Source organism: Pantherophis guttatus, chromosome 10 (genome assembly GCF_059756535.1).
Source record: "Pantherophis guttatus breed Tessera chromosome 10, ASM5975653v1, whole genome shotgun sequence".
NCBI classification, from domain to species: domain Eukaryota; kingdom Metazoa; phylum Chordata; class Lepidosauria; order Squamata; family Colubridae; genus Pantherophis; species Pantherophis guttatus.
In genome coordinates, this window is record NC_142072.1 from 24,934,489 (window position 1) to 24,959,665 (window position 25,177).

General features: G+C 41.1%; 1 protein-coding gene across 8 annotated transcripts in view; it reads right to left on the minus strand.

Moving 5' to 3' along the window:
• Window positions 1-21,091, minus strand: part of COL16A1 (collagen type XVI alpha 1 chain) — a 292,947-nt gene extending 271,856 nt beyond the window's left edge. For 5 of the 8 annotated variants that reach the window (XM_087876814.1, XM_087876813.1, XM_087876812.1 and 2 more), the window contains exons 1-2: window positions 20,315-20,712; window positions 3,904-4,018 (exon numbers count right to left, since the gene is read on the minus strand). In XM_087876814.1, coding sequence (XP_087732940.1) covers window positions 3,904-3,991 — 88 coding nt within the window. In that variant the 5' untranslated portion in view covers window positions 3,992-4,018; window positions 20,315-20,712. Of the gene's footprint in view, window positions 1-3,903; window positions 4,019-20,314 lie in introns of all 8 variants that reach the window. The other 3 variants (XM_087876808.1, XM_087876807.1, XM_087876811.1) reach the window with 3 other exon arrangements.
• Between the last annotated feature and the right edge of the window lie 4,086 nt (window positions 21,092-25,177).

Sequence of the window (25,177 nt, forward strand, 5' to 3'; positions counted from 1 at the left end):
CTGAGCACAGGAGCAGAGAGAGGGAGATCTAGGCCCCAAGGTCAATTTGAGAAGATTGACTATCCGTGGTAAAGAAAAGGTGCTTTTCAAATGCTCGGTGGCATTTTCTCTTCGGTTGTTCTTTGTAGATTCGAACATGGAGCTCCATGGTTCACATATTTCTTTAATGACCTCCAGCACCTTCCTCTCCCTTTCTTTCTTATTTCAGTTGGGTCCACATTTAGATTCTGTGCTTCCTTGGGGCAAGATCGTCTTGTTCCCATTTGTAGTTTTTAACAGTATTTTTATTTTATAGCCAATGACCAGCTTGCACTCTATAAAACACCACGAGTGCTAAGAGCTCTATATAATTGCATCCAGTCATTAAGCCATGATGAGCTCTATCCTAAATTAGGCCTAGTCCATCAATTCCACATGCTTCGGAAAAAAAATCAAAGCGGCTGAAACTCAATTCCCATTCTTTAGAGGGAGGAGGAAAGAAAACCATTTTTAATCCTTGATTTTAAGAAAACGTTAGTCTCCATCAAGTTGAGCTTGACTGCTAGACAATTACAGGAGGGAATTTGGGCAACAAGTGGAAAGGTTTGTCCCTGCCATAATCCAGAATATTTTTTTCTACTTTCAGTCTATTCTATAGTCTGGATTCCTGGTGGAACCCAAAAAAGTAGTCAATCCTACTGCAACTGTCCTTGAAGTACATGATCCCATATGCTACTTTTCTTTAAACAGATTTCTGCTATGGTGATTTGTGGACCCCCTTTCTGTGTGATTTGATTTCCCAAGACCATTAAAGGGCAGGTGTGAGGCCCAAGGAAGCAACAATGACATGAGGAGTTACTTACAATTAGTTTTTTTTTTTTTTAATTTCTGCTTGCCTATAGACAGAATCTTGCCAGAGTAAAGTACTTTTTTTTTTTTTTAATTTGATTTATATGCCGCCCTTCTCCGGAGACTCAGGGCGGCTTACAATGTGCTCAGCAATAGCCTTCATCCTTTTTGTAGATTTATACAAAGTCAGCTTATTGCCCCCACAACTGGGTCCTCAATTTACCTACCTTAGAAAGGATGGAAGGCTGAGTCAACCTTGAGCCTTGGCGAGATTCGAACCCTGCAGTAATTGCAGGCAGCTGGTCTTAATAACCAGCTTAATAACAGGGTGCCTTAAACCCCTGTACTACCAAGGCTCTTATCTGTAGTTGTACTTATCTGTACAACTACTACATATACCATGCAAACTGCTGGGGGAGGGGCGGGGTTCACCTTTGCCCTTTTCCTGCATATCAAAGTTTCCAAACTTCTTTGTCTCTTTGCTCCTGGGAAGGAGCCCTTGTGTCAGGCACAAAGAATCAGGATCATTCATAAGGTTGTAGCGTAGAAGATTTATTCAAGCCTATACACAAGAATCTGGACAAATAAAGTTCAAGTCCTTCGGGAGAAGGGCGGTATAGAAATTTAATAAAATAAAATAAAATAAACACTAAATTGCTGGCAGATAAGGGTCAATGGCATTTAGGAGGGGTTGGGTCTCTTGTGGCAATGCAAATAGAGTGGAGTGGAGTGGAGTGGAATGGAATGGAATGGAATAGAATAGAATAGAATAGAATAGAATAGAATAGAATAGAATAGAATAGAATAGAATAGAATAGAATAGAATAGAATAACAGAGTTGGAAGGGACCTTGGAGGTCTTCTAGTCCAACCCCCTGTTTAGGCAGAAAACCCTACACCACTTCAGACAAATAGTTATCCAACATCATCTTAAAAATTTCCAGTGTTGGAGAGTTCACAACTTCTGCAGGCAAGTTGTTCCACTGATTAATTGTTCTTAATTAATTGATGACGCACTTAACTCCACCCTCCAGCTCTGCCTACTCTCCTCCTACACTCTTCTTCCTGCAACTCTGGACTATATCCACATCAGGACAATTAAATAAGTCACTGCTAAGTGACCTCTCCACTTCATCGTACTTGCTAAAATGAGTCTATTGCTGGTCCTAATTGAAACCACACCATCACAATAATTCTTGATCGTGCCAATGAGCAAAATATTAGCCTCTCAAAGTTGACAAAGTTAAGAAATAGTCATGGCAAGGATTCCATGAATGTTACTTTATTGTTGTAGGATATCTAAACTGGATCTTGGAAACCTGTCTGTCTCACCCTTTCACAAAATTCTGAATTCCTTTACTGGTACCTTCTTTTAATGACAGAAGCTTTGGAAGGACTGGGGCCCAGGGCCACAAGCTCCCCCCCCCCCAAAAAAAGCAGCAAAGATGCTGCTATTGTAACAAAAGGAGAGGAGAAAGAGAGCCGGTGCTAATGAGAGAAGGCAGAAGGTCCAGAATTTGGACCCAGAGATGCCAAGAGGAAACTGGCTCCTACAGGTAGTCCCTCAAGTTATGACTACAATTGGGACCTGAATAGCGGATGTAACCCATGATGCTCATAAGTATGAGCATCATGACCGGACCTGATTTTAATGACCATTTTTATAGCCGTCATAAAGTGACTGCTGCCAAAAGTCTGAATTCATTCTCCCAAATGCTTTTCCAGAAATTGGCAAAAAAACAAAAAACAACCACACAGGAAACTAGCAAGAAATGTTGCAAATTATCAGCCTGGGACAACTATGGTGCAACCAAAAGTTATTGTGAGCTGGTTGTTGAGCACCCAAAATGCAGCCCTGTGACCACAGGGAGTGGGCAACACATTTTACAACAGCCGGAAGTGCTTTATGGGCTGTATAACCAAGGCTGCCTAGGCTGTTTTAATTCTGAATGGTCATTAAATGATTGGTCATAAGTCAAGGACTACCTGTAGTTTTCTCCCTTCTAAATTCCCATCCAGTCAATTTTGGAATTTGCAAATACAGAGAGTTTAGATAAATGTTTCAGCTGCCCGTCATTCCATTTGTGCAGCTGGCATCTTAATAAATAGCAGAGCTCTGCTTTCATTCATTTAAAGCCAAACATTTTTCCAAGGAAGTTCCTGGCTTCAGTTTTGTATCTGCCTGTAAGTGTAAGTGTACGTGTGCATGTTCATGTATAAACTGGTACAATGGCCTGCAGCAATAGAAGAGAGACACCCATCTGAATTTAAGCTGCATTTAAGATGTGCAAAGGCGAATACCCACCAAATGCCAAGAAAGCAGCCTTTATCAGGGATCTGAACTGCACCAACACTGATTTTACTCATTAATAGTAGCTGTTGTGGTCCGCCAGCAGCCTGCAGAGCTGGCAGCGGAGTTGGACAGTGAGGAGGCTGGGGAGGACAATGGGCCAGTCCCGGAGTCAGGGGAAGGCCCGGACGAGGGCTCTGCGTCAGAGGCAGAGATGGGGCCAGGGCCGTCTGGGAGTGATGCGCAGACTCCAGAGCCTCCAGAGGCGGACAGCAGAGAGGCAGAGGAATAGGAGGAGCCTGCTCCTAGTGCATGCATGCTAAGAGCTGCCATAAGGCAAGAGCAGCTAAAGCAAAAGGGACAACTTGGGAGTAAGGCCAGGAGATGATTGGCCCCTCCCATAAGGCTTAAAAGAGCAGCAACAGTTCTTGGGATCTTTGTAGGAAAACAACGTTGCTACATTTGTTTTGTGGGGTTTTGTCAAGAAAAGCCTTTGGCAGGGTGCCAAAGAAGACAAAGGTTTGTGATAAGGCCGAAGGACTGTTTATGAAGGATTTGTTTTAGAATTAATTTGGACTAAACTGAGAATGAAGTAATTCTCAGCTGTTCTAATAAAATATGTTTGTTTAGGACTGATTGTGCCTTGTAATAACTACTTGGGCCTAGGTCACAACAGTAGCATTGATTTGCTCTGGACAGCACCCTCAGAGCAATCAATCTTTGGCCTGTTAAACATGGGCTCCCTAGGTCCGTGATCTCTCCCTACTGCCACTGTAAGTCCCTTACCTTCTTGAAAGGCTGGCAGCTTCCGTCCTCTGCAGCTCTCAAGGAAAACGCCCAGCAGGTACAAAGCGGAAAATAGGGCCCTCCACATTGTGGGTCACGGTCTGTGATCTTGTACCTAAGGAAGCAGAGATTCTGTTGCATTGAGAAGGTCGATGTACCAGGACAGCTGAATCAGGATATCTCATGAATAGAACAATAATCCCCCTTTTGCATGTAATTATCCCAGATCTTTCCCCACCCAGGTAAGCAACATTGACTAACAACCTTTAGCAGATATTCAAGGCATCAATCCAGGGAATTTTCTTAAGGCAGAACAGTAGAGACAATTAACTGAACAGAAACGCCCTGACTCAATTTCCAGACAATTGTACCTGGATGAGTGAGAATCTTCATTGAGATCCCAGCACAGAAACCCTGAGATGGGTGCAGGAATACCCTTAATGTTAAGAGTTGGCACATTCCAAGGACTCTCTGCTTACTCAGTTTCCCCTAAGCAACTTGGTCTCAGACTGAAGAAGCTGTTTGGATAAGCAGTGGAACATCTCAAACCAACTAGAAAATAAGTCCAGTTGCCATAACTCAACTTCCAGACAGTAGACAAGAATTGTTTTATCAATTTATGGGGCTAATAAAATCTAAAAATCATACAAGCCAAACAATAACTGAAGACAACAACTAACAGGCTATGGCAATCCAGAGCACCGGCCTTCTCACTCTGTGTGCGTGTGTGTGCCCTCCAAAATACATCAGGTTAAGAATCTAATGCCATGTAGGAATCCAGTGTGATGTATCCTTTCTTATAAGGTTATAGTAAGAGAAACTTGCAAGTCTGGATGTGTTTCCTATCTTCATGAGAAGTTGGGAAGGTCCGGTCTGAGAGGCTTTCTCAGGTTACAGTTTTGGCCCAGACTCAAATTTCCTTTATCTGACCATTGTCTTGGTAATACCCTGTTTCCTCCAAAATAAGACATCCCCTGATAATAAGCCTAATCAGGCTTTTGAGCGCATGGCAATAAGGCCAAGCATTTATTTCAGGGTTCAAAAAAATATAAGACAGGGTCTTATTTTCAGGGAAACATGGTAGCTCTTTCTGGTGTCCCTCAAAGCCATTCCTTTTACCGTCTACATTGTGAGGGTAGAATAAAAATGTCACAATAGCCATGCACATCAACCCCTACCCCAGTGGTGGAATTCAATTTTTTTTTACTACCGGTTCTGTGGGCCTGGCTTGGTGGGTGTGATGTGGCTTGGTGAGCGTGGCAAGGGAAGGATGCTGCAAAATCTCCATTCCCTCCCCACTCCAGGGGACGGATACTGCAAAATCCCCAATCCCTCCCCACTCCTGGGGGAAGGATATTGCAAAATCTCCATTCCCATCCCACTCTAGGGGAAGAATACTACAAAAGCCCCATTCCCTCCCCACTCCTGAGGGAAGAATATTGCAAAATCTCCATTTCCACCCCACTCTGGGGCCAGCCAGAGGTGGCATTTGCCGGGTCTCCGAACTGCTCAAAATTTCTGCTACCAGTTCTCCAGAACCTGTCAGAACCTGCTCTTCCTCCCCCCGCTTTTTTTTACACACAACACATGTTAAAAGGGTGTGGGGCTTTGATCGCATGATTATGGCTGTCATTTTGGTGGGGCTTTTTTTTACATCTCCCCATCCCCCATTCCCCAACCCCCCTCCCATAGACACATCTGGGATCAATTCTCCTAAGGCCCCAGGTGTGGTAAAATTGTTTATTGGAACAGGAAAAAAAAACAATTGAAGGAAAGGTTTACATCGACCTAGGATATAATGAGATGGAAATTTTATACATATGCATGTATGTATGGGGTTGTTTAAAGAAACGATTTGGCAGCACCTTCTTGGAGACTTAAAAAGCTCCTCCTGCTGTGATGGGATGTGTGATGATTTAGTTTGTGCCCCTTTTTGCAAAATTGAGCCCCTCAATTGTAATCTCACTTCAGGGAATCCCCTTCTTCCTAGGTTTCCCCATTTGCTATACAAGGAAAAACAACTCACTTTTATCATATATGTGTATGTGTGCTTATGTATGTATATGTATAGGTATTAATTGATTTAAGGAAAATCAATTCCTTGAAATTGAATTTGAATTGAAATTGAAAAGATTTGGATCTTTTCAGAGTGAACTTTTTTTTATCAAAGTTTTTTATTTTTATTTTTTATCAACATATTTAAATGTAAAGTCTTTTGTCCATCATTAATCATTATTCATTCATCTTATTCTTTAACTTCCATTTGCTAATTAGTTGTTTGGGTCTGCTCTTCTACCATCTCCTTCATTTTAATACAACCTTTCCTTTTCTTCTTCCCTTCTCTCTCCTCTTCTCTCTCTTTCTACTTTCCTCATTCCTCCTCTCCTTCCCTTTTCTATTTGCTCTCCTCTTTCCCCTCTCCTCTCTTCTTTCTCCCTTTCTTACCCTTTCTCCCACTCTTCTTTTCCCCTTCTTTCTTCCCCTCCTATTCCCATTCTTCTTTTCTTCTCTTCTCATCTCCCAACTCCCCTCCTTCCCCCTCTCTACTCCTCTCCCCTTTTCCACTCCCGTGTTGTTTCCTTTTTCAATTCAATCTGAGATTTTTTATTTATTTATTTATTTATTTATTTATTTATTAAATTTTTATACCGCCCCCTCTCCCGAAGGACTCAGGGCAGTGAACAGCCAAGATTAAAAAACATATAATATAAACATTAAAATACAATTAAAAGAAAATTAAATCCAAAAATGGCTCCCCAATTTAACACGCCTTACCCATAACCCTATAATTAAAACAAATTTAAGATTTCCACATGTAAAAGGGGGAAGATTTAGGCCAGGCCGGCTTGATGAAATAGAAGAGTCTTAAGCGCGAGATGGTATTCGGGCAGCCCCGATTTCTATTCACATATATCTTCATTTCAAATTTCTTTTTTGCTTTATAATTATATCTCTTCTTACACTCCTGTACATTATTAATCAATCCATGTATTATCTGGGATAACATTTTTGTGCCATCATCTTCATAATTTATCATCATTTCTTAATACATACATTTGTCTTTCCTTTTTCATTTAATTTTAATATACTACAACTTATTCATCCCAAAGTTCTTATCTTTGCCATGTTTATTGTCTATACTCACTTTCTATCCACTGATAAAATTTTCCCCATATGTTATAATACTCTGACTCTTCTTTCCCTTTAATTGCCAATGTCAACCTATTCATTTCTGCACATTCCAATATTTTCTTAATTACCTCTCCCTTTGTAGGAATTTTTCTGCTTTCCAATTTTGTGCAAATATTTATTTATTTATTTATTTATTTATTTATTTATTTATTTATTTATTTATTTATTTATTTATTCATTTATTCATTCATTCATTGGTTCGATTTATATGCCGCCCTTCTCCGGAGACTCAGGGCGGCTTACAATGCGTTAAGCAATAGCCTTCATACTTTTGTATATACCTGCTTAGTAGGGCTTTCGCCCCCCTCCCCCCAAGCGGTGTTCTTTTTTATACAAAGTCAGCTTATTGCCCCCACAATCCGGGTCCTCATTTTACCTACCTCGGAAGGATGGAAGGCTGAGTCAACCTTGAGCCTGGTGAGATTTGAACTCGCAGTAATTGCAGGCAGCTGGCAGCTAAGGGCTACTTAACAGCACTTTAGTCTGCTGCACCACCAAGACCGTTATTACATGTATTATCAAATACATGTGTTCTTTACTGTACTTCTCTGAAAGAATACCCAACAGGAACAATTCTGGTTTTAAGTCAATATGTTGCTGTGTCATTTTCTCTAGCCATATTCTAATTTTTGCCCAATAGTTTCTCGCTTCTGGACATGTCCACCACATATGATAATATGATCCCAGTATCTGATGACATTTCCAACATTTAGCTGATTTATCTTTAAACATTTTTGCCAATCTTTCTGGTGGCATGTGTAGAGTGAACTTTGAGGAGAAAGGGAGTTAAGCGTTTTGCACAGTGGTCAATTTTAAATTTGCAAAAAGAAAAATTGCGACCTTCCTTCCTTCCTTCCTTCCTCTTCCTTCCTTCCTCCCTCCCTCCCTCCCTCCCCCTCTCTCTCCCCCCTCCTTCTTTTTCTTTCCTTCCTTCTTTATTTTTCAAAACTGAATGAAATCTTCAGGATTTGCTGCATTTTTGTTCAGATATGGAGTTTCAAATATCAAATTAGCAGTTGGAGGAAGTGATCTCAAACTGATTTCCAATATTTTTGAAGCACAGTTGATTCAAATTTGCTTTGAATCAGGGAAATAGTCCAAAATGAGCTGTAGTCTGACCCGCTCTAACTTTCTTTGACGGTATCCAGAAGCACTTTGGCATTTTCAACGCGTAGAGATTTTTCATATGATGAATTTAACACATTGCCGGAATATTATTCCGAGTTATATAAAGAACCACTTCCTTTGGCAAACTTTTGGCAACCAACACATTGTCTAGTAGTGCTATCTATGCTTATTTGGATTATGCTCTTTCTTAAAGACATCACATTATGGATGAGTTTCACACTTCAGATTTTCTATTAAAAAGTCACATTGTCATCAATGATATTATTTTTATTATTGTTTTACATTCAGTCATAAATAAAACCGCAATAAAACCAACAGTGCTGAAGTATATGGATGCAACAAATTAAAACAAAGTGCATTACAGTAAAGCAAAGAAACAGGCAATCTAAAATGCCATCTCATTTCTGGAACAATTGTTATCACACTATCAGAACTTGCAGGCTGAGAAATAAATCCCTCTCGCAAGAGAAACTCAGCCGCACATTCAATATCAGCAGATGATTGACAAACTCGATATAACCAGATAAGCTGCTCCTCCAGGCAAGAGAGAAATTATATTTATGTAGAAAATTTGTCTACCATAAAACACAGAAATCAAACCCTGCCTATTATGTGTGTGTGTGTGTGTGTGTGTGTGTGTGTTTATATGTGAGAAAGAGAGAGAGGGAGGGAGGGAGGGAGGGAGAGAAGGAGGGAGAGAGGGAGAGAGAGAGAATGAGAGAGATATAAAGATAGTTAGATAGAGATAATGAGAGATATAGTAAGATAGTTAGAGATCAAACCCTATCTATATTATGAGTTCATGTGTGTATGTTTATATGTGTGTGTGTCAGTGGTGGGTTGCTCCTGGTTTAGTCCGGTTCTATAGAACCGGTAGTAAAACCTGTGGGAGGCTCTGCACACCCGCCATGACGCCATCAGGGATGATCTGCGCATGCGCTCCCACTGCAAACCGGTAGTAAAGGTAAGTGGAAGCAGGGGTGAAATCCAGCAGGTTCTGACAGGTTCTGGAGAACCGGTAGTGGAAATTTTGAGTAGTTTGGAGAACTGGCAAATACCCCCTCTGGCTGGGGTGGGGTGGGAATGGAGATTTTGCAGTATCCTTCCCCTGCCACGCCCACCAAGCCACGCCCACAGAACCGGTAGCAAAAAAATTTGGATTTCACCACTGAGTGGAACCCACCCCTGGTGTGTGTGTGTGTGTGTGTGTGTGTGTGTGTGAGAGAGAGAGAGAGAGAGAGAGAGAGAGAGAGACATAGAGATAGAGAGATAGATAGAAAGATAGAGCTAGATAGAGAGATAATGAGAGATAGAGATAAAGATAGTTAGAGATCAAACCCTTTCTATTGTGTGTATCTGTGTCTGTGTCTGTGTGTCTATGTGTGTGTGTGTGTGTGAGAGAGAGAGAGAGAGAGAGAGAGATACAGATAGATAATGAGAGAGAGAGAGAGAGAGAGAGAGAGAGAGAGAGAGAGAGAGAGAGAGAGAGAGAGGTAGAGACCAAACTCTGCCTATATTATGAGTGCATGTGTGTATGTTTCTATGTGGGATAGCTATCTATGCCTCTGTTGATGTTTCACAAGGAATGGACAGGTTCACCCAATAGATTTAGTAAGTAGGTCATAGAATCATAGGGCTGGACTTTGGAAGTCTTCTAGCCCAACCCTCCACTCAAGCAGGAGATCCTATGCTGTTCTGGACAACTGGCTGTCCAATCTCTTCTTGAAAACTTCCAGTGATGGAGCACTCACAGTTTCCAGAGGGAAGCAATTCCACTGATGAATTGTTCTCACTTTAAATTTAAATTTAACCGGGCCACTTAAAACCTTGCTAAGCCTGCTAAACTTGGCTAATTTTAACCTCACTCATTCTGGCTAATCTCTGGCGGGATCATGGATACCGAGACAATGGGAATTGCCCAATCAACTTGACCAAGTTGTATGAGCACAGCTCATAAAGAAGCGAGGTGCAGTTGTTCCCCTCCAAAAAGTATGTGTCAGCGAGTAGGAAATGCAACAGAAATGTATTAGAAGTGGAATGTGATGATGGGGTTAGGATCTATGGAATATCAAGTTTGCTAGTTTATGTAACTGGCATTGTTTTTATCCCTCGCCCTGGATTGCTGAGAGACACAAACATCATTTTTATGACATCATCCTGCAGATGCTTTTTTCAAAATAGATTTGCTCAGTTTTTATGGAGGATATTTTCAGTTAGCTGGATGCAAGGTTGTATTTGAGTGTATTTTATTAAGGAGTACTTAGAAACCCCATTCATATATATACATATATATATAAACCCAACTTAATTGCCCCAGTGAAATAAATGGAATTTTAATATGCTTAACTGTGATTGAATGTTTCAAACAAATTATGAGAAAAGAAATGAAAACAAAAAAGTTCTTAATCTCTAGAGATAGACACAGAGATGCAGGAATCTCCGATTGCAAGGGAATAAGGTGGTACAATCTACAGGAGGATCAGGGCAGGCCTGCTTAAGTCTCTGAATTGATTTATATCAGTTTGGGTACTTTCATGTATATGTATTTTATTGGGCCAAATAAATCTAAGTCCAAAGATTTGCAGCTGGCGACTGAGCTTGGCTGAAGATTTTTTTCTGAATGGTTCCAAGCAGTGGAATCAACATGGATCCAATTCATGGAATCCTAGTAAAACAGAGACAAGGGAGGAACCCAAGACAGATTTGAGGATTTACTGCCATATCTTTAAATATATTGCAATAAAGGCATCAGAGTTAATTCCTAGCTCTCTGAGAAGCAGTAACGGCTTAAATATTTCTGTATGGCTACCATGCAGAGTTAGATTTATATCCCACTTACTTTTCAGAGCTCTAGGTAGCTCATTTAGTGACTATCGTTTAGTGACTATCTTATTCAGCAACAGTGCACTGTTGCAATGAAGATGAAAAAGTAATTTGTGATCCGTATTTCCATTTATGACCTTTGTGGGTCTGTAAAGCAAAGGAAAGCTGAGATCAGAGCATAGGTTCAGTCAGTTTCATTTAGTAACTGCTTCACTAAAGTTGCTGATTCCTATTGTGGTCACTAAACAAGAATTTGCTGTATGGCATGTTTTCCTCAGGTTTTCCTACAGCAACCATTCATTGGTCTGATAGATACTGACTAGCCCAGGGGTCTGCAACCTTAAACCCTCAAAGAGCCATTTGGACCCATTTCCCACAGAAAAGAAAACACTGGGAGCCACAAAACCCTCCCCGTGCCTGACTATTTCTTGAGCGGCCACAAAACTAGCATATGTAGTTGAATTAAATGTTCTGTTTTCTTCTGAAACTTTTCTTTTCTTGGATTTATCCATGGTTGGCCTACTGGGGATTGAAAAGCTCAGTAAATTGTGTGCCGGTGGGTGTCGCACATTGGTGGTTGTGATGCATATTTTGAGTGACAGGGAGCCGCAGCAGAGGGGTGAAAGAGCCACATGTGGCTCCAGAGCCTCAGGTTGCTGACCCCTTGGTTAGCCCAAGTCGCCTCAGATTTGAACTCTGAACCATTACACCCTACTGGCTTTTTCACTTCACTTCCACTTACACGAGATGTGATTGATTTAGTGCAACATTTGCTTCAATATCAAGAGCGCTAAAGAAAGCAGTCCCCAACTTACAACAGTTCATTTAGTGACCGTTCAAACTGTAAAAGTGATTTATGACCATTTTTCACACTTATGACCCCCGCAGCATCCCCATGGTCAAAATTCAGATGTTTGACAACTGGTTCATATTTATGACGGTTGCAGCATCCCAGGGTCATGGGATCCCCTTTTGCGGCCTTCTGATAAGCAAAGTCAATGGGGAAGCCAGATTCACTTAACAACCGTGTTTACTAACTTCACAATTGCAGTGACTCACCTAACAACTGTGGCAAGAAAGGTCGTAAAATGTGGCAAAATTCACTGTCTCACTTAGCAACAGAAATTATGGGCTCAATGGTGGTCGTAAGTCAAAGATTACCTGTATCGTGCACCAAGAACTAGACCTAATAGAGTCTTCAACCATCCCAGAAGGATGGTTGTGTTACTGAAAGTCTTTGAAGCCTTTGAATGTTGTGAAGTTATCAGAATGGCAACAGGAGAAGTTAGCAACAACATTCCTAAAGGGTGTTTCATCCATCCTAGGATGAATTTAGTCATTCCCACTTTCATTTTTTTTTCCCTTTCATAACATTTCCTGTGCTGGGAACAGTTTCTGCTTTTGTCCTGTTCATGTATTTGATTTCTTATCTTCTTGGGAGAAGAGCAGCCACGGCCAACTCCTCCCATTCATTCCACCTTCTCCTGCAGAGCTCCGCTCCCTTTCTCAGTCCTCTGCATTGTTTGTGAAATCACAACCCTCTCATATTTTCCCTGGATCGTTCATGATACTGTAAAGAACAGCTGTCCAATGGGCTGTCTTTCTACCAGAAGTGTCCATGGGGAGGAATTCAATTGCAGAAAATAGGACTTCAGCAACAGAGTTGTCAATGCCTGGAATGCACTACCTGACTCTGTGGTCTCATCCCCAAAACCCCAAAATTTTAACCTTAGACTGTCTACTGTTGACCTCACCCCATTCCTAAGAGGTCTGTAAGGGACGTGTATAAGTGCACCATCCCTGTCCTAATGTTCCCTTTAATTGCATTCATTCTATGTATTCAATTCATGCTTATACTTATATAGATATTATCTAATGCGTACTCGACAAAATAAAATAAATAAATAAAAAATCAAAAAGTTAAGATGGTAATTGTGACCATGTGAGTGAAGCTCCATTGCTTTTCAAGGCAAGCTGCACATTGAAAAGTGACCGAGCTTCAATCCTGTAGTCACAGGGGGCCACCATAACTATTTTGAACCCCTTCTGTGGGGATGCTCCGATTCCTGCCTATGAAGCAAAGATCATGAAAAGAGGAGGCAGCTCAGGGGTGAAATGCTACCGTTTCGCTCCGGTTTGGGGCGAACCGGCAGTGATAAAAACTACCAGTTCAGGCGAACCGGTAGTAAAAATGCTTTAAAAAGTAAAAACAAGAGGTTCTGATGATCACAGCTGTGTCACACGATCATCAGAACCTTTTTTTTTTTAAAGCAATTTTTTACTACCTCTTCGCCTGAACCGGTAGTAAAAAAATCCTTTAAAAAAGTTTTTAAAAAAGATTCCCACAATCGCGCGGCACAGCTGATCGTCAATTTTTAAATTTTCACACCCGGTTTTAAAAAAACTATTTTCAGCCTTCTGGAAGGCAACATTGCAATATCACAGGGTCCAGAATTAGGGACTTTTTAAAGAAAATTTTAGGGTATGTTCTGTTTTTACAAAAAAACAAAAAAATAAAATAAAAAAAAGCATCAATTTCCCCAGAGCTGCTACTCCTTCAGCTGAGTTGAAGGAATTGTTCATCTCTGTTCAAGTTATCCCTTTCTCTTTTACCTGCCTCACCAGTGCTGTTTAATGTTCCTTTGGCGTCTTTCACCAAACCCTACTCCCTCCTTCATACTCCTGCATCTATTGCTACATACATAGCAACTGGAGTCCATGGACTGTAGCTTAAAAGGTCAAGATGGCAACCATCACAGGGCAAGTGAAGAGAAGGGCAACAAAGATGATTAGGGGACTGGAGGCTAAAACATGAAATTGTTTGAGGCTAAAACATAAAATGGTTGCAGGAATTTTGGGTATGTCTAGTCTAATGAAAAGAAGGACTGGGGTGACATGATAGCCGTCTTCCAATATTTGTGGGCTGCCACAAAGAAGGGAGGGGGCAATGTCAACCTATTCGCCAAACCCCCTGAAGGCAGGACAAGAAACAATGGATGGAAGCTAATCAAAGAGAGTGCCAACCTAGAACTAAAGTTGACGGTGAGAACAATCAACCCGTGGAACAGCTTGCCTTCAGAAGTTGTGGGTGCTCCATTACTGGAGGCTTTTAAGAACAGATTGGGCAACCACTTGTCAGAAATGATGAGCAAAGGATTGGATTAGAAGACCTCCAAGATTCCTTCCAACTCTTGTTATTCTATTATTCTGTTATTTTTTTTTCTGTGATGCACACCACAATATTTTTGACCACATTCTGTAAACAAATCTCAGGCACGAAAAAATCAGGACCACATTGTAAGTTCCAATTAAGGTGATTTACTGGTCATGCCTATACACAAGAATCTAGTTAATTTAACAGTCAGCACTAAATTGGCGCTAGATAAGAATTAATGGAATTCAAGAGGGGTTGGACTTAAACCTCTTGTGGCAACATAAAGATTCCAGACTGATTCCTCTTTAATTCCACCACTAGGCTCTGTCTGTCCTTCTTATAATGAGCAACAAAAGACATTTGTGAATGCTTTTAAATGTAACATTCCTTTGTAATATGGGGAAATTTTTATTTCAGAAAAATTATTTACATTTTCAGTTTGGTTTAGTCTTACTTTGGTCAAATTTGGTTTTGAAAATGAATGGAACCCCTTTTGAAAATGTTTGGCTTTTCTTTCGACTATTATCAAAATTCCTGCTGGACAGCACACACTTTGTTGGAAATGAAAACATTTATCTTTAATTTTCTTGCAGCAAATTCAGCAGCAACTGTAATTTAGACTTGTGCTGATTTCTGGCAAAAATGCCTTGATTTTCTGGATCTTGATACACTTCTTCAAAGCCAGACATGTTTTGCTACCTGCTAATAATATTTTCAAGAGGTATTAGAACCAAGAAAAACTCCTCTGTGCTTTCCTACTAACAAGGACAATTTGATCTCTGAAAAAGACACTCCGTTCTGGGTAAGACAGAAGAAATTCTTCCCATGTCAAAATCAACTAGAAGCAAACATTTCAACAGACTTGAAGAACTGGCTCATGTAAAATATTCAACAAAGACAAATTATTTACTTAAAATTGTGTTCTATATTGCCATTCTAAAACGAGGGGAGTACAGGGAACCTTATGCATCTTAAATAAAAGCACATTTATATATATATATATATATATATATATATATATATATATATATATATATATATATATATATATATATATATATATATATATAAAATAAAAGTAACTGTAAAATGAACATAATGGGAAAAGGAATATGTTCATGGAAGAATGCCACAGTCAAGAAAATGCCAGCCTTTACCGTTATGGATTTTCCAGAAATAATGGATTGAAGTTAGAGCTAATTGGATCTTGCCTGAATAAAAGAAAACACTTTCAGATAGCAAGATCTGTACTGCAAGAACAATCAATTTAAGGGGGTCTGTGGCAGGGGTGAAATGCTCCCGGTTTGGACCGGATCGCCCGATCCGGTAGCGATGGCGGCGGGTGGTTCGGAGAACCGGTAGCAAAAATCCCTGCACCCCCCCATGCCCAGCTGAGCCGCACGATTATCAGAGGCTTTTTTTTTTTTATTACTTTTAAAAGCATTTTTTCTACAACCTCTTTGGCCAAAAAAATGCTTTTAAAAGTAAAAAAAAGCCTCTGATGATTGCGTGGCTCAGCTGGGATCATCAGAGGTTTTTCAAAGCATTTTTTTCTGCAACCAAAGAGGTGGTAAAAATAATGCTTTGAAAAGTCTCTGACAATCCCAGCTGAGTTGCCTGATCAACAGAGAGGCTTTTAAAAGCATTTTTTAAAAAGCCTCTCTGATGATCCCAGCTGAGTTGCCTGATTGGCAGAGGCTTTTCAAAGCATTAGAAAAAATGCTTTAAAAAGTTTTTTTTTTAAAAAAACTTGGCCACGCCCATCCAGTCGCATTACCACCACCCCCCACCCTCCAAGCCATGCCCACAGAACCGGTCGTAACAAATTTTACATTTCACCCCTGGTCTGTGGCTTTTAATTTCTATTCTTTTTAAAGAAAGGCTGGTCATCCACCTTTAATGGATGGCTTAAATTGGTGTTTCTCAACTTCAGCGAGTTTAAGACATGTGGACTTCAGCTTCCAGAATAATTCTGGGAGTTGAAGTCCACACATTGTAAAATTGCCAAGGTTAAGAAATACTGGTTTAATCGGTTTAACCATACATTGCTGAGTGTTAGATTAGAAGATCTTGGTGGCCCCTTCTTAGTCCACTGTTCTACGAATTCAGTTCCTGGAGAAATGAACTAACTTCACTTTCTAGATAAACTTGCTGAGTTCACATGTGCAAAAACTATCTAGGAACCCCAAAATACATTTTATTAAAAAGTATTCATAAAATAACATCCTATTATAGGTGGTTCTCAATTTATGACCACAATTGAGCCCAAAATTTATGTTGTTAAGTGAGAAATTGGTTAGGTGAATTTGCCCCATTTTATGACTTTTCTCACCACATTTGTTAAGTGAATCCCTGCAATTCTTAAATTAGTAACCCCAATTTAAGTGAACCTGGTTTCCCCATTGACTTTGCTTGTCAAAACGTCACAAAAGGGAATCACATAACTCCAGGACACTGCAACCGTCATAAATGGGAGTCAGTTGTCAAGCATACGAATGTAAATTAGATGTAAGTGTGAAAAATGGTCATAAGTCACTTTTTTTAGTGCCATTGCAACTTCAAACGGTCACTAAATGAACTGTTGTAAGTCGAGGACTACCTGTATATGCAAAAAGTGTCTCTGTTAGAAAAGTGAACAAAAACGTGCTTCATGGAAGGGATACAAAAATGCACACCACTTTTCATGCCTATATTAGAGCAGTGTTTCTCAACCTTGGTAGCTTGAAGATGGGTGGACTTCAACTCCCAGAATCCCCTAGGATTCTGGGAGTTGAAGTCCACCCATCTTCAAGCTTCCAAGGTTGAGAAACACTGTATTAGAGGATATCTCAAAGGACCTCTCATGGACTATGAATGCTAACATGTTTGTGAAGAAGGCACAGAAGAGGCTTTACTTCCTGAGAATGCTCAGGAAAATAACTCTATCTCAGTATCTACTTCTGTCCTACTATAGCAGCACCATTGAGAGTGTCCTGACATACGGCATTCTTGCATGGTCTGCAGCAGTCAAAAAAGCTCTACAGAGAGTCATTAAAACTGCCCAGAATATCATCGGGCTCCAGCTACCAGCCCTGGACGACATCTTCACATCTCTCTGTTTGAGAAAGTTGCATAACATTCTCAGAGACTCTTCCCATCCTGCTTACAATCTTTTTGGATTGTTTCCTTCTGGCAGAAGATACAGAACAATTAGAACTTGGACCACACGTCTTCTGAATAGTTTTTATCCCAGAGCTATAATTGCACTCAACAATGAACTAAAGGGCCACCATCAGTGAGCTGTTGGACAGCATTACTTGGTCTGTTGTGTGGATGTTTGAGTGGTTTAGGGGCGGGGAATTGTGGTGGGTGGGGTTGTGTTTGGGGATTGTTATGTGTGTTGGACCTGGTCTTTGGGTGTTAAGTGAATTTCTTTGTATGAGTATACTGTGTATACACATACAATGACAATAAAGTTGTTGTTGTTGTTGTTGTTGTTGTTGTTGTTGTTGTTGTTATTATTATTATTATTATTATTATTATTATTATATTTGCAATTCAGTAAGGAAACCTGGCAGCCAATGAAAATGGTATAAAGTTGAAATTAACAGGTTCAGCCTTCCATCCTGATTTTATGTCCAACAGGACCCAAGTAGTCCTAACAATCACAATTAGAACCAGAATTTCCATTGCTAAACAAGGCAATTGTTACGTGATTCAATTCCGATTTTACATCCTTTTTGCCACTGTTATAAAATGATCCACTGCAATTGCTAAATGAATCACATGGTTGTTAAGCAAATCTACCTTCCCCCATTGCTTATCAGAAGCTGGCTGGGAAAGTTGCAAATGGCAATCACATGATCCCAGGATGCTACTACTACTTCTACTTCCTACTACTACCGGTACTATTTTCATGTCTGAAACTCCAAGGCGCTTCCATGGTGAAAGGATTAGCCGGTGACATCATTTATTGCTCAGGAAATGCTCAGTTGGGAGCTCCTTTCATGTCCCTGTTAGTGAGCCCACCAAAGTGGTACCTATTTATCTACTTGTGTTTGCATGCTTTCAAACTGCTAGGTGGGCAGGAGCTGGAGCAAGGAACGGGAGCTCACTCTGACACAACAGCAGCACTCGGACTTCAAATGCAGGCTTGCAAATTGGCAACCCAGTGTCTTAACCATATGAGCCACCGCACTCCCTCCCGAGATGCTGCAACTATCCTAACTACTTGCCAGTTGCCGAATGCCTGAATTTTGATCATGTTACCTTAGGACACTGAAATGTAAGGATTGGTTGTTAGTCACTTTTTTTTTTTAGCACCGATGTAACTTAAAGCGGTCGCTAAACAAATGGTTGAATGCTGAGGATGAATTGTAAAGACATAGGATCAGGCAGGAACAGCCTATACAGAATGAACACCCTCCATATATTCCTTGTTCCAGGAATATCAGGGTTAGTGCCTCACACGGTCCCCACCCCAGGTTATACCAGTGAAATTCAGTTTCAAATTTGAATTACAGTAATAGAAATTCTAAGTGATTTTCAGACGGGAAGTATAGGTGCACTGACACTTAACATAATCAATACATTAAGAAGAGGGGGTGGGAAGCAAACTGGGCTGGAAAATTCCAACTCCTATCCTTCTGATGAGATCATGAGATGGTTGTCCCAACAGTCTTGGAGTGAAATGGGATGTGGACTAATTTTCTCCACTGTCACACACATTTTGTTCATGTTTCCAGATAAGCAAGGAGTCCCGGGCACTTGCACTTATTCTTTCCCTCCTTGTTCCCTCATTAAGTGGTCCCATCTACTCTTGGAACAGTAGACTGAGCAGGCATCTCCTTGTTGGGAGAAGACGAGGGGAGCTGTATCCCAACATATCTTGAGAGTGATGGAAGAGCTAGCATTAATCTGGTTTGCTACACCAAGAAGGAGGAGAAACATTTAGGTTTGAGCTATCTATACTGATGGAAAGAGTACACTAAAATAGTGGTGGCAACCCTTAGAGCCCAAACGGAAAGGAAAGAACTCCACAATGCAGCTTCAATCACAGGACCACAAGGGCTTTGCTGACTCTTATTAGAGGAGAAACAGATACTTATTGTGTGGCATGAATGTAAGATGAGAAGTTGTGAGGTTCTCCTGCCCTCAGGCGTTTATCCAGCCATTTGTGAACCATCTGGATAATTCAGCACTTGAAATAATTTGAGTAACAATCTCGCAAAGTCTAAAATGTCAGGTCGAAATGATTCCATAGCTTATAGATCTTAACTTCTACAGGAAAGATCATCTCTAATAACTTGAGTAACTTAGCCAAGTCATAAACTACAGTAGGAGGCCTTGTCCAGATAGTTTTAGCCTTTTTTATTATTATTAAAAAAAAAGCCATGCTTGACTTATGGCTAGAAACTTCAGAGGATTAGAGTGACCAAGAAAAAGAAAAGACATGAGCCTTGGCAACAAAGAAAGTCCTAAAATGAGTCCCACAAACCTTTTGCCACAATGTCCTTGGAAATCTGTGCAATGAAAGCATGTAGTAAGTCTACATCCTGCAAAATATACATTTGTTTTCCTCTTCAGATCCTTTCGAGAGGGACATTTCTAGAATGATGCAACTACTAGAACATCTGGTTGAAAAACTTCATTTCTCTTGCAGAGTTGCTCGGTTAATCTCTTTAGATAAGACTGTGCGTAAAACACATCTGGAAGTATTTGTGAAATAGTCCAAGATGCAGGAAGGAGTGCTTGACTTTTCTCTTCCACATCTTCCTGGGCTCCCTTGTGTGTCTCTACTAAATACAATCCCCACCCCTCACTCTCTCTCAACACATACACACATCACACAGTCCCAACCTTAAGCAGAACTTTGTATCAACTATTTCACAGGCAGGGAAGATTTTTGAGCAGATTAATAACCCAGTGTCCAAGATGCACATCAAGAAAGAAAATTTGCAACTTCTGAGCTCATCTGTTTTGCTGGGCTGCTAATCTGCCCCTCTGAAGGGCCTTCTAGCAACCCCCGCTTGCTACTTCACAAGGATCAAAGCAGAGGGAAACTTCCTGCTGCCCAGAATACAGTCGTTAGAAAGCTAACTGCAAACCATGCTGGGAGAGAGCCATTTCTCTTACCTGCCGGAGGTGCTACACACAGCTGGCCATGTTTCTAAGATGAGTGAGAGAAACTTTGTCCCCAGCAAGCAAGCGAGCGAGTTGAGCTTGCAGCTTACGTCACTGTTGGATCTGGCAACTGTCAGCTCCAACTTTCACGTTCTTTAGAACTCCCCCTTTCTTTTCTTTCTTTCTGATCTTCCAAGAAGCCGCAAGCAGGGAATTGGGAGAGACAGAAAAAAGCTGCTTCCGATCTCTCTTGCAAAGCAAACTTAGAATTGGAGATACCTCCAGGAGAACTCAGCTCACAGTGACTTTTGGATCCTTCACCCCTTCCCTCTCTGGGCTCTTCTCTCCAGAGGTGGAAAAGTAGAGATTCCCACCCACCCACCCTTGCAACTCCAGGCTGACTCAGTGATGAAGGGCTGCCGTTGCGCCAGGCCCCCGAGCTGGAAACGAGCAGCTCACAAACGTGCCGGAATGCCAAGAGAACTTAATCAAGCCCAGCTGGGGTGGGAACAAAGGCCCAGAGGCAAGGGAACCTCTGCCAGATCTTCCCTGACTTTTTGCTGTGTCTAGTTCAGTCTGTTTCTCAACCTTCAGAAGGTTCGATGCATCCTAATGAGATTTGGTCAGGCGCAGAAGTTGCCACAAAGAGGAGCCAAGCCTGCGCAATGTGTCCAACTCTCGTTATCACAGGAGTCCAGAAAGTCTCCTCCTGTTGAGTGGAGCCATTGGTCCATCTTGCCTTGTGGGCTCTCCTTAGTTTGCTCGTTGTTCTCTGGGGGTCTTGAGAATAAGCGGTCTTCTTGTCATCACTTCCCAGTCCTTTTGTGGGAAGACCAGATATGGAAGCAAGAAATTTGGCAGGCAAAACAAACAAGAAGGGGTGATGGGATGGCAGGAATGAAGACGTTTGTCTCAATCTCTGTGACCCAAACAATTCATTAGTGGTAAAAAGAAAACTAGTCAAATGAAATTTAACCCCACTTATTTCTCCTTAAGATCCTGCTGACCAGGCCATTGACTTCAATAAATAAAAGACAATGGAGGAAAAAAATGCATCGACGTAGGAAGCAAGAATAGAAAATACTATTTTCTCTATGGAGCCTCCGAGCTAGAAAGCACAGGATTCTACCACTTACTGAAAGTTAGTCCTGCCTTGGCTTATCAGGGGAGAAAAAATTGGCTCAGAATAGTCATTCTGGATCAGAGAGGGAAGAATCCTGTTTCCACAAGAAATAAACATTTAATGTGCCCAAAGCTGAGCTTTTTAACTACCCTGTTTCCCCCAAAATAAGACATCCCCTGATAATAAGCTCAATCGGGCTTTTGAGCGTATGGCAATAAGGCCAAGCGTTTATTTCAGGGTTCAGAAAAAAATATAAGACAGGGTCTTATTTTCGGGGAAACACAGTAAGCTCTCAAACCCAGAACACTTTTCCTATATGAATGGAGCCTAAAATCTCACCCATTCTTAGGGGCTGTGGGAATGTGATCCTTGTGGATCTTGGTATGAATTTACCCCAATTGGTTTACCCCTTTCTCCTCCAGCCCAGTAACCTCCTAAAAGATGAGGTGTATCTTAGCCATGGCAGCTGGGGCTTCTGGGATTAGAAGTCCAAGATGTCTGGAAATGAGAGGCTACACCTTTCTTATTATTGTTATAACTCATGGAAATTCATTGAATATGTTCAACTTGGACTTCTTTGGTTTTTTCCTTGAAAAAGTTTTGCTTCTCATCCAAGAAGCTTCTTCAGTTCTGAAGAAGTTCAGAAGCTTCTTGGATGAAAAGCAAAAGGAAAAAAGGAAAAAAGCAAGCAAGTTGCTTTTTGAAAAGCACCCTTGGGACAACCATGACTGGATGATTGAGAATCTCCATAGATGTGATGGAGCATTGTGTTTGCAAATGGTTGTAGTGCCTAACCTTGTGTCTCCATCTTCTAATGAAGATGCTTCATGCAAAATACACCTGAAGTCATGCATTTTGCCTAATGGTGATTGATTTTGAGGATACGTATCTGAGCCGAGAACTGGCTCAACGTGGGAAATGGATCAGAGCTTAATTTAGTCCTGTTCCTATTAATGAATGGAGCAATGGGCCACAAGTTCACAGACAAATTGACTCTTGATGAATTGCAGCCAGCCAACTACCAGTGACCACCCAATGAGTTCACAGCTGAGAAGGGATTCCACTGGAGAATTACATAATGCCAGAGTGTCTCTTCCCCCTTCCCCACATCCCGCCTTGCTGGGAACCCCTGCAGATGTGTTTCAGCTGCCTGTAACACCACATGTAGCCCTGGAGGAGGGGGAAAAAAAACCAGAAGCAGAGACTATCCTGTAAAGCTCATCGTGGAGCAGCCCTGTCAATCTCAAGCATAGAAACGTGCCAGAAATGTGTATGGAAAGACCAAAGAGGACACCTAGAAACAAACAAACAAACAAAAAAAAACCACAGCCCCAAACTTGGAAACTCAGATGCAAAACTCCTAAGGGACCCTGCCTAAAGAAAGGAGATGCAGCTTTCTTTCATTGTGATTCTTGTTGAAATTGCATTTTTCCCTCAAGGAAATTGGCATGGCTGCAAAGGACTGGCCATGTGCCAGAACCAAATGACAACCAAGGACTTTTGCTATTGTCTTGGTGTTAATTTGTACAAGCAATTCAGGCAAATGCAACCCAAAGAATCCTTGTTTTTTTTGCATCCTAACTGAAACAACAGGTATGTGGGGAAGTAAGAGTGGAGGACTAGTTGTAGAGGAAAGACTAGGCAGAACCAGGAGGAGGTGTGAAAAGAGGGATCAGCGTGGAATCATTACATAGTCACAAACGAATCTTAACTGCCATTGATCCTTATCTAACTCTAACCAGGTGCTAACTGTTAGTTAAGATTCCTGGTGCATATGTTTTTAGCAGTAAATTAGTTAAATTGAACCTTCACATGCGGACCTGGTGTTTCACACCTGACACTAATGCAAGGTTTCCCAAATCTTAACCCAGAACGCCAATGGAAGAGTATATCTGCAACTCAAGGTTGAACTGTGGAATCTTCGGTGCTCATTTATCCATTTGCGAGCACTGAGCTCTGACGTTACCTAGTTAGGTAATGAAACATCTGCAAGCAAACGAGAGCAGCAAGGACTCTGCAGAGAGAATGATTGAGCAAGGTCACACAAGCAGGGATTTGAACTGGGCACCGCTAATTCTGCCCAACATTTTATCTACAACGAGACCACCAATTCAATCATTCCTGTTGTAGGGAGGCAAACTAGAATCACACATTAAAGAAGAGAATACATATATACTGATGTCAGCTTTCATGGCCAATACCTGTTGGCCTGCATTGAGCTTCAGGGTTCATTGACCATGGTCTAGACTAGGGGTCAGCAACCTGCGGCTCTGGAGCCGCATGTGGCTCTTTCACCCCTCTGCTGCGGCTCCCTGTCACTCAAAATATGCATCACAACCACCAATGTGCGACACCCACCGGCATGCTATTTATTGAGCTTTTCAACCCCCGGTAGGCCAACCATGGATAAATCCAAGAAAAGAAAAGTTTCAGAAGAAAACAGAACGTTTAATTCAACTACGTATGCTAGTTTTGTGGCCGCTCAAGAAATAGCCAGGCACGGGGAGGGTTTTGTGGCTCCCGGTGTTTTTTTTTCTGTGGGAAACGGGTCCAAATGGCTCTTGGAGTGTTTAAGGTTGCCGACTCCTGGTCTAGACAGGTTATAAAGCTAGGGATAGGCTAAAGACAGACTAGGCAGTCCCTGCTTTATCTGGCAGTCTTTAGTCCTGGGCTGGAACCCAGTCAGTCCCTGCTCTTTGCCTGAACAGACCACCTTGCCTCTGAAGCCACCATTGCTAGTGAAACATCAGGAAACCTTTTGTCTAAATCATGGTCACTAAGCCTGAAGCCCAGCAGTGCCCAACGGAACACATATAATTTGCACATGTGTTGATATTACTCTCCAGAGTCCAGACTTAACATTCAGCTGACTGGAACTTGGACTCTATGAAAGTTTTAAAAAGTAATGATTTTTTGCCATACTGGAATAATTTTTTTCTTGGCTAAGGAATCATCAACATGAAAGAAAAGGCCAAAACTAGAAAGCTGGTTTCCCCCGAAGCCTATTTTTTCTACATTCATGTGAATACAAGGAACTCCTTGACTCCAAATTTAGACAATTGGTTTAATAAGGACTGTTTGACTGGAAAGTTCTATTTCTAGGGATCAGGGAGAGGAAGATTTCATCCCTTGTCTACGTCTTGGCTGTTTTATCATCTTTGATATGTCATTTTCCCTACTGTGTTTCATTTAAGGTTAAACTAACACTCCTGTAAGAGTAATTGATCAATTTGAGAATCAGGAGCAATACAAAGGCCAAAAAACATCCCCTTGATTTGCCTTTTCAGGGGACGGGTTTAGCCCATATATTTGAATTCAGTAGGAGTGCTGGGAAAAAAAACTGATAATTAAATTAACAGAATCTCCTGTTAAAAATATTCAAGATATAATTGTCTTGGATGAAAATATAATTTTAGCCCAACTGTGTTTGAAGGAAAAAATGAGATTTATTAAGAAATATACAAGATTGAAAAGTCTCATTTCTATCCAAATTTCATCAGGAAGAAACAGAAGAACAAGGCAGAAGGAGAGAGAAGGAAAAATCCTTTTGTTTGTTCAACAGACAAAACTTTACTAAATCATTTCACTAAAAATCATCCAGGTGAGAAGCAGACAAGGCTGGATTACGGCCAATTGATGCCCTAACTCTACCCAACAGTGATGTCCCTTGACAGAAGCATCACATGTCACGAGACTGAAACAAATGTGACATCTGATTTTCAAGCTTTAGTCTCTCACCCTGCCAAAAAAAA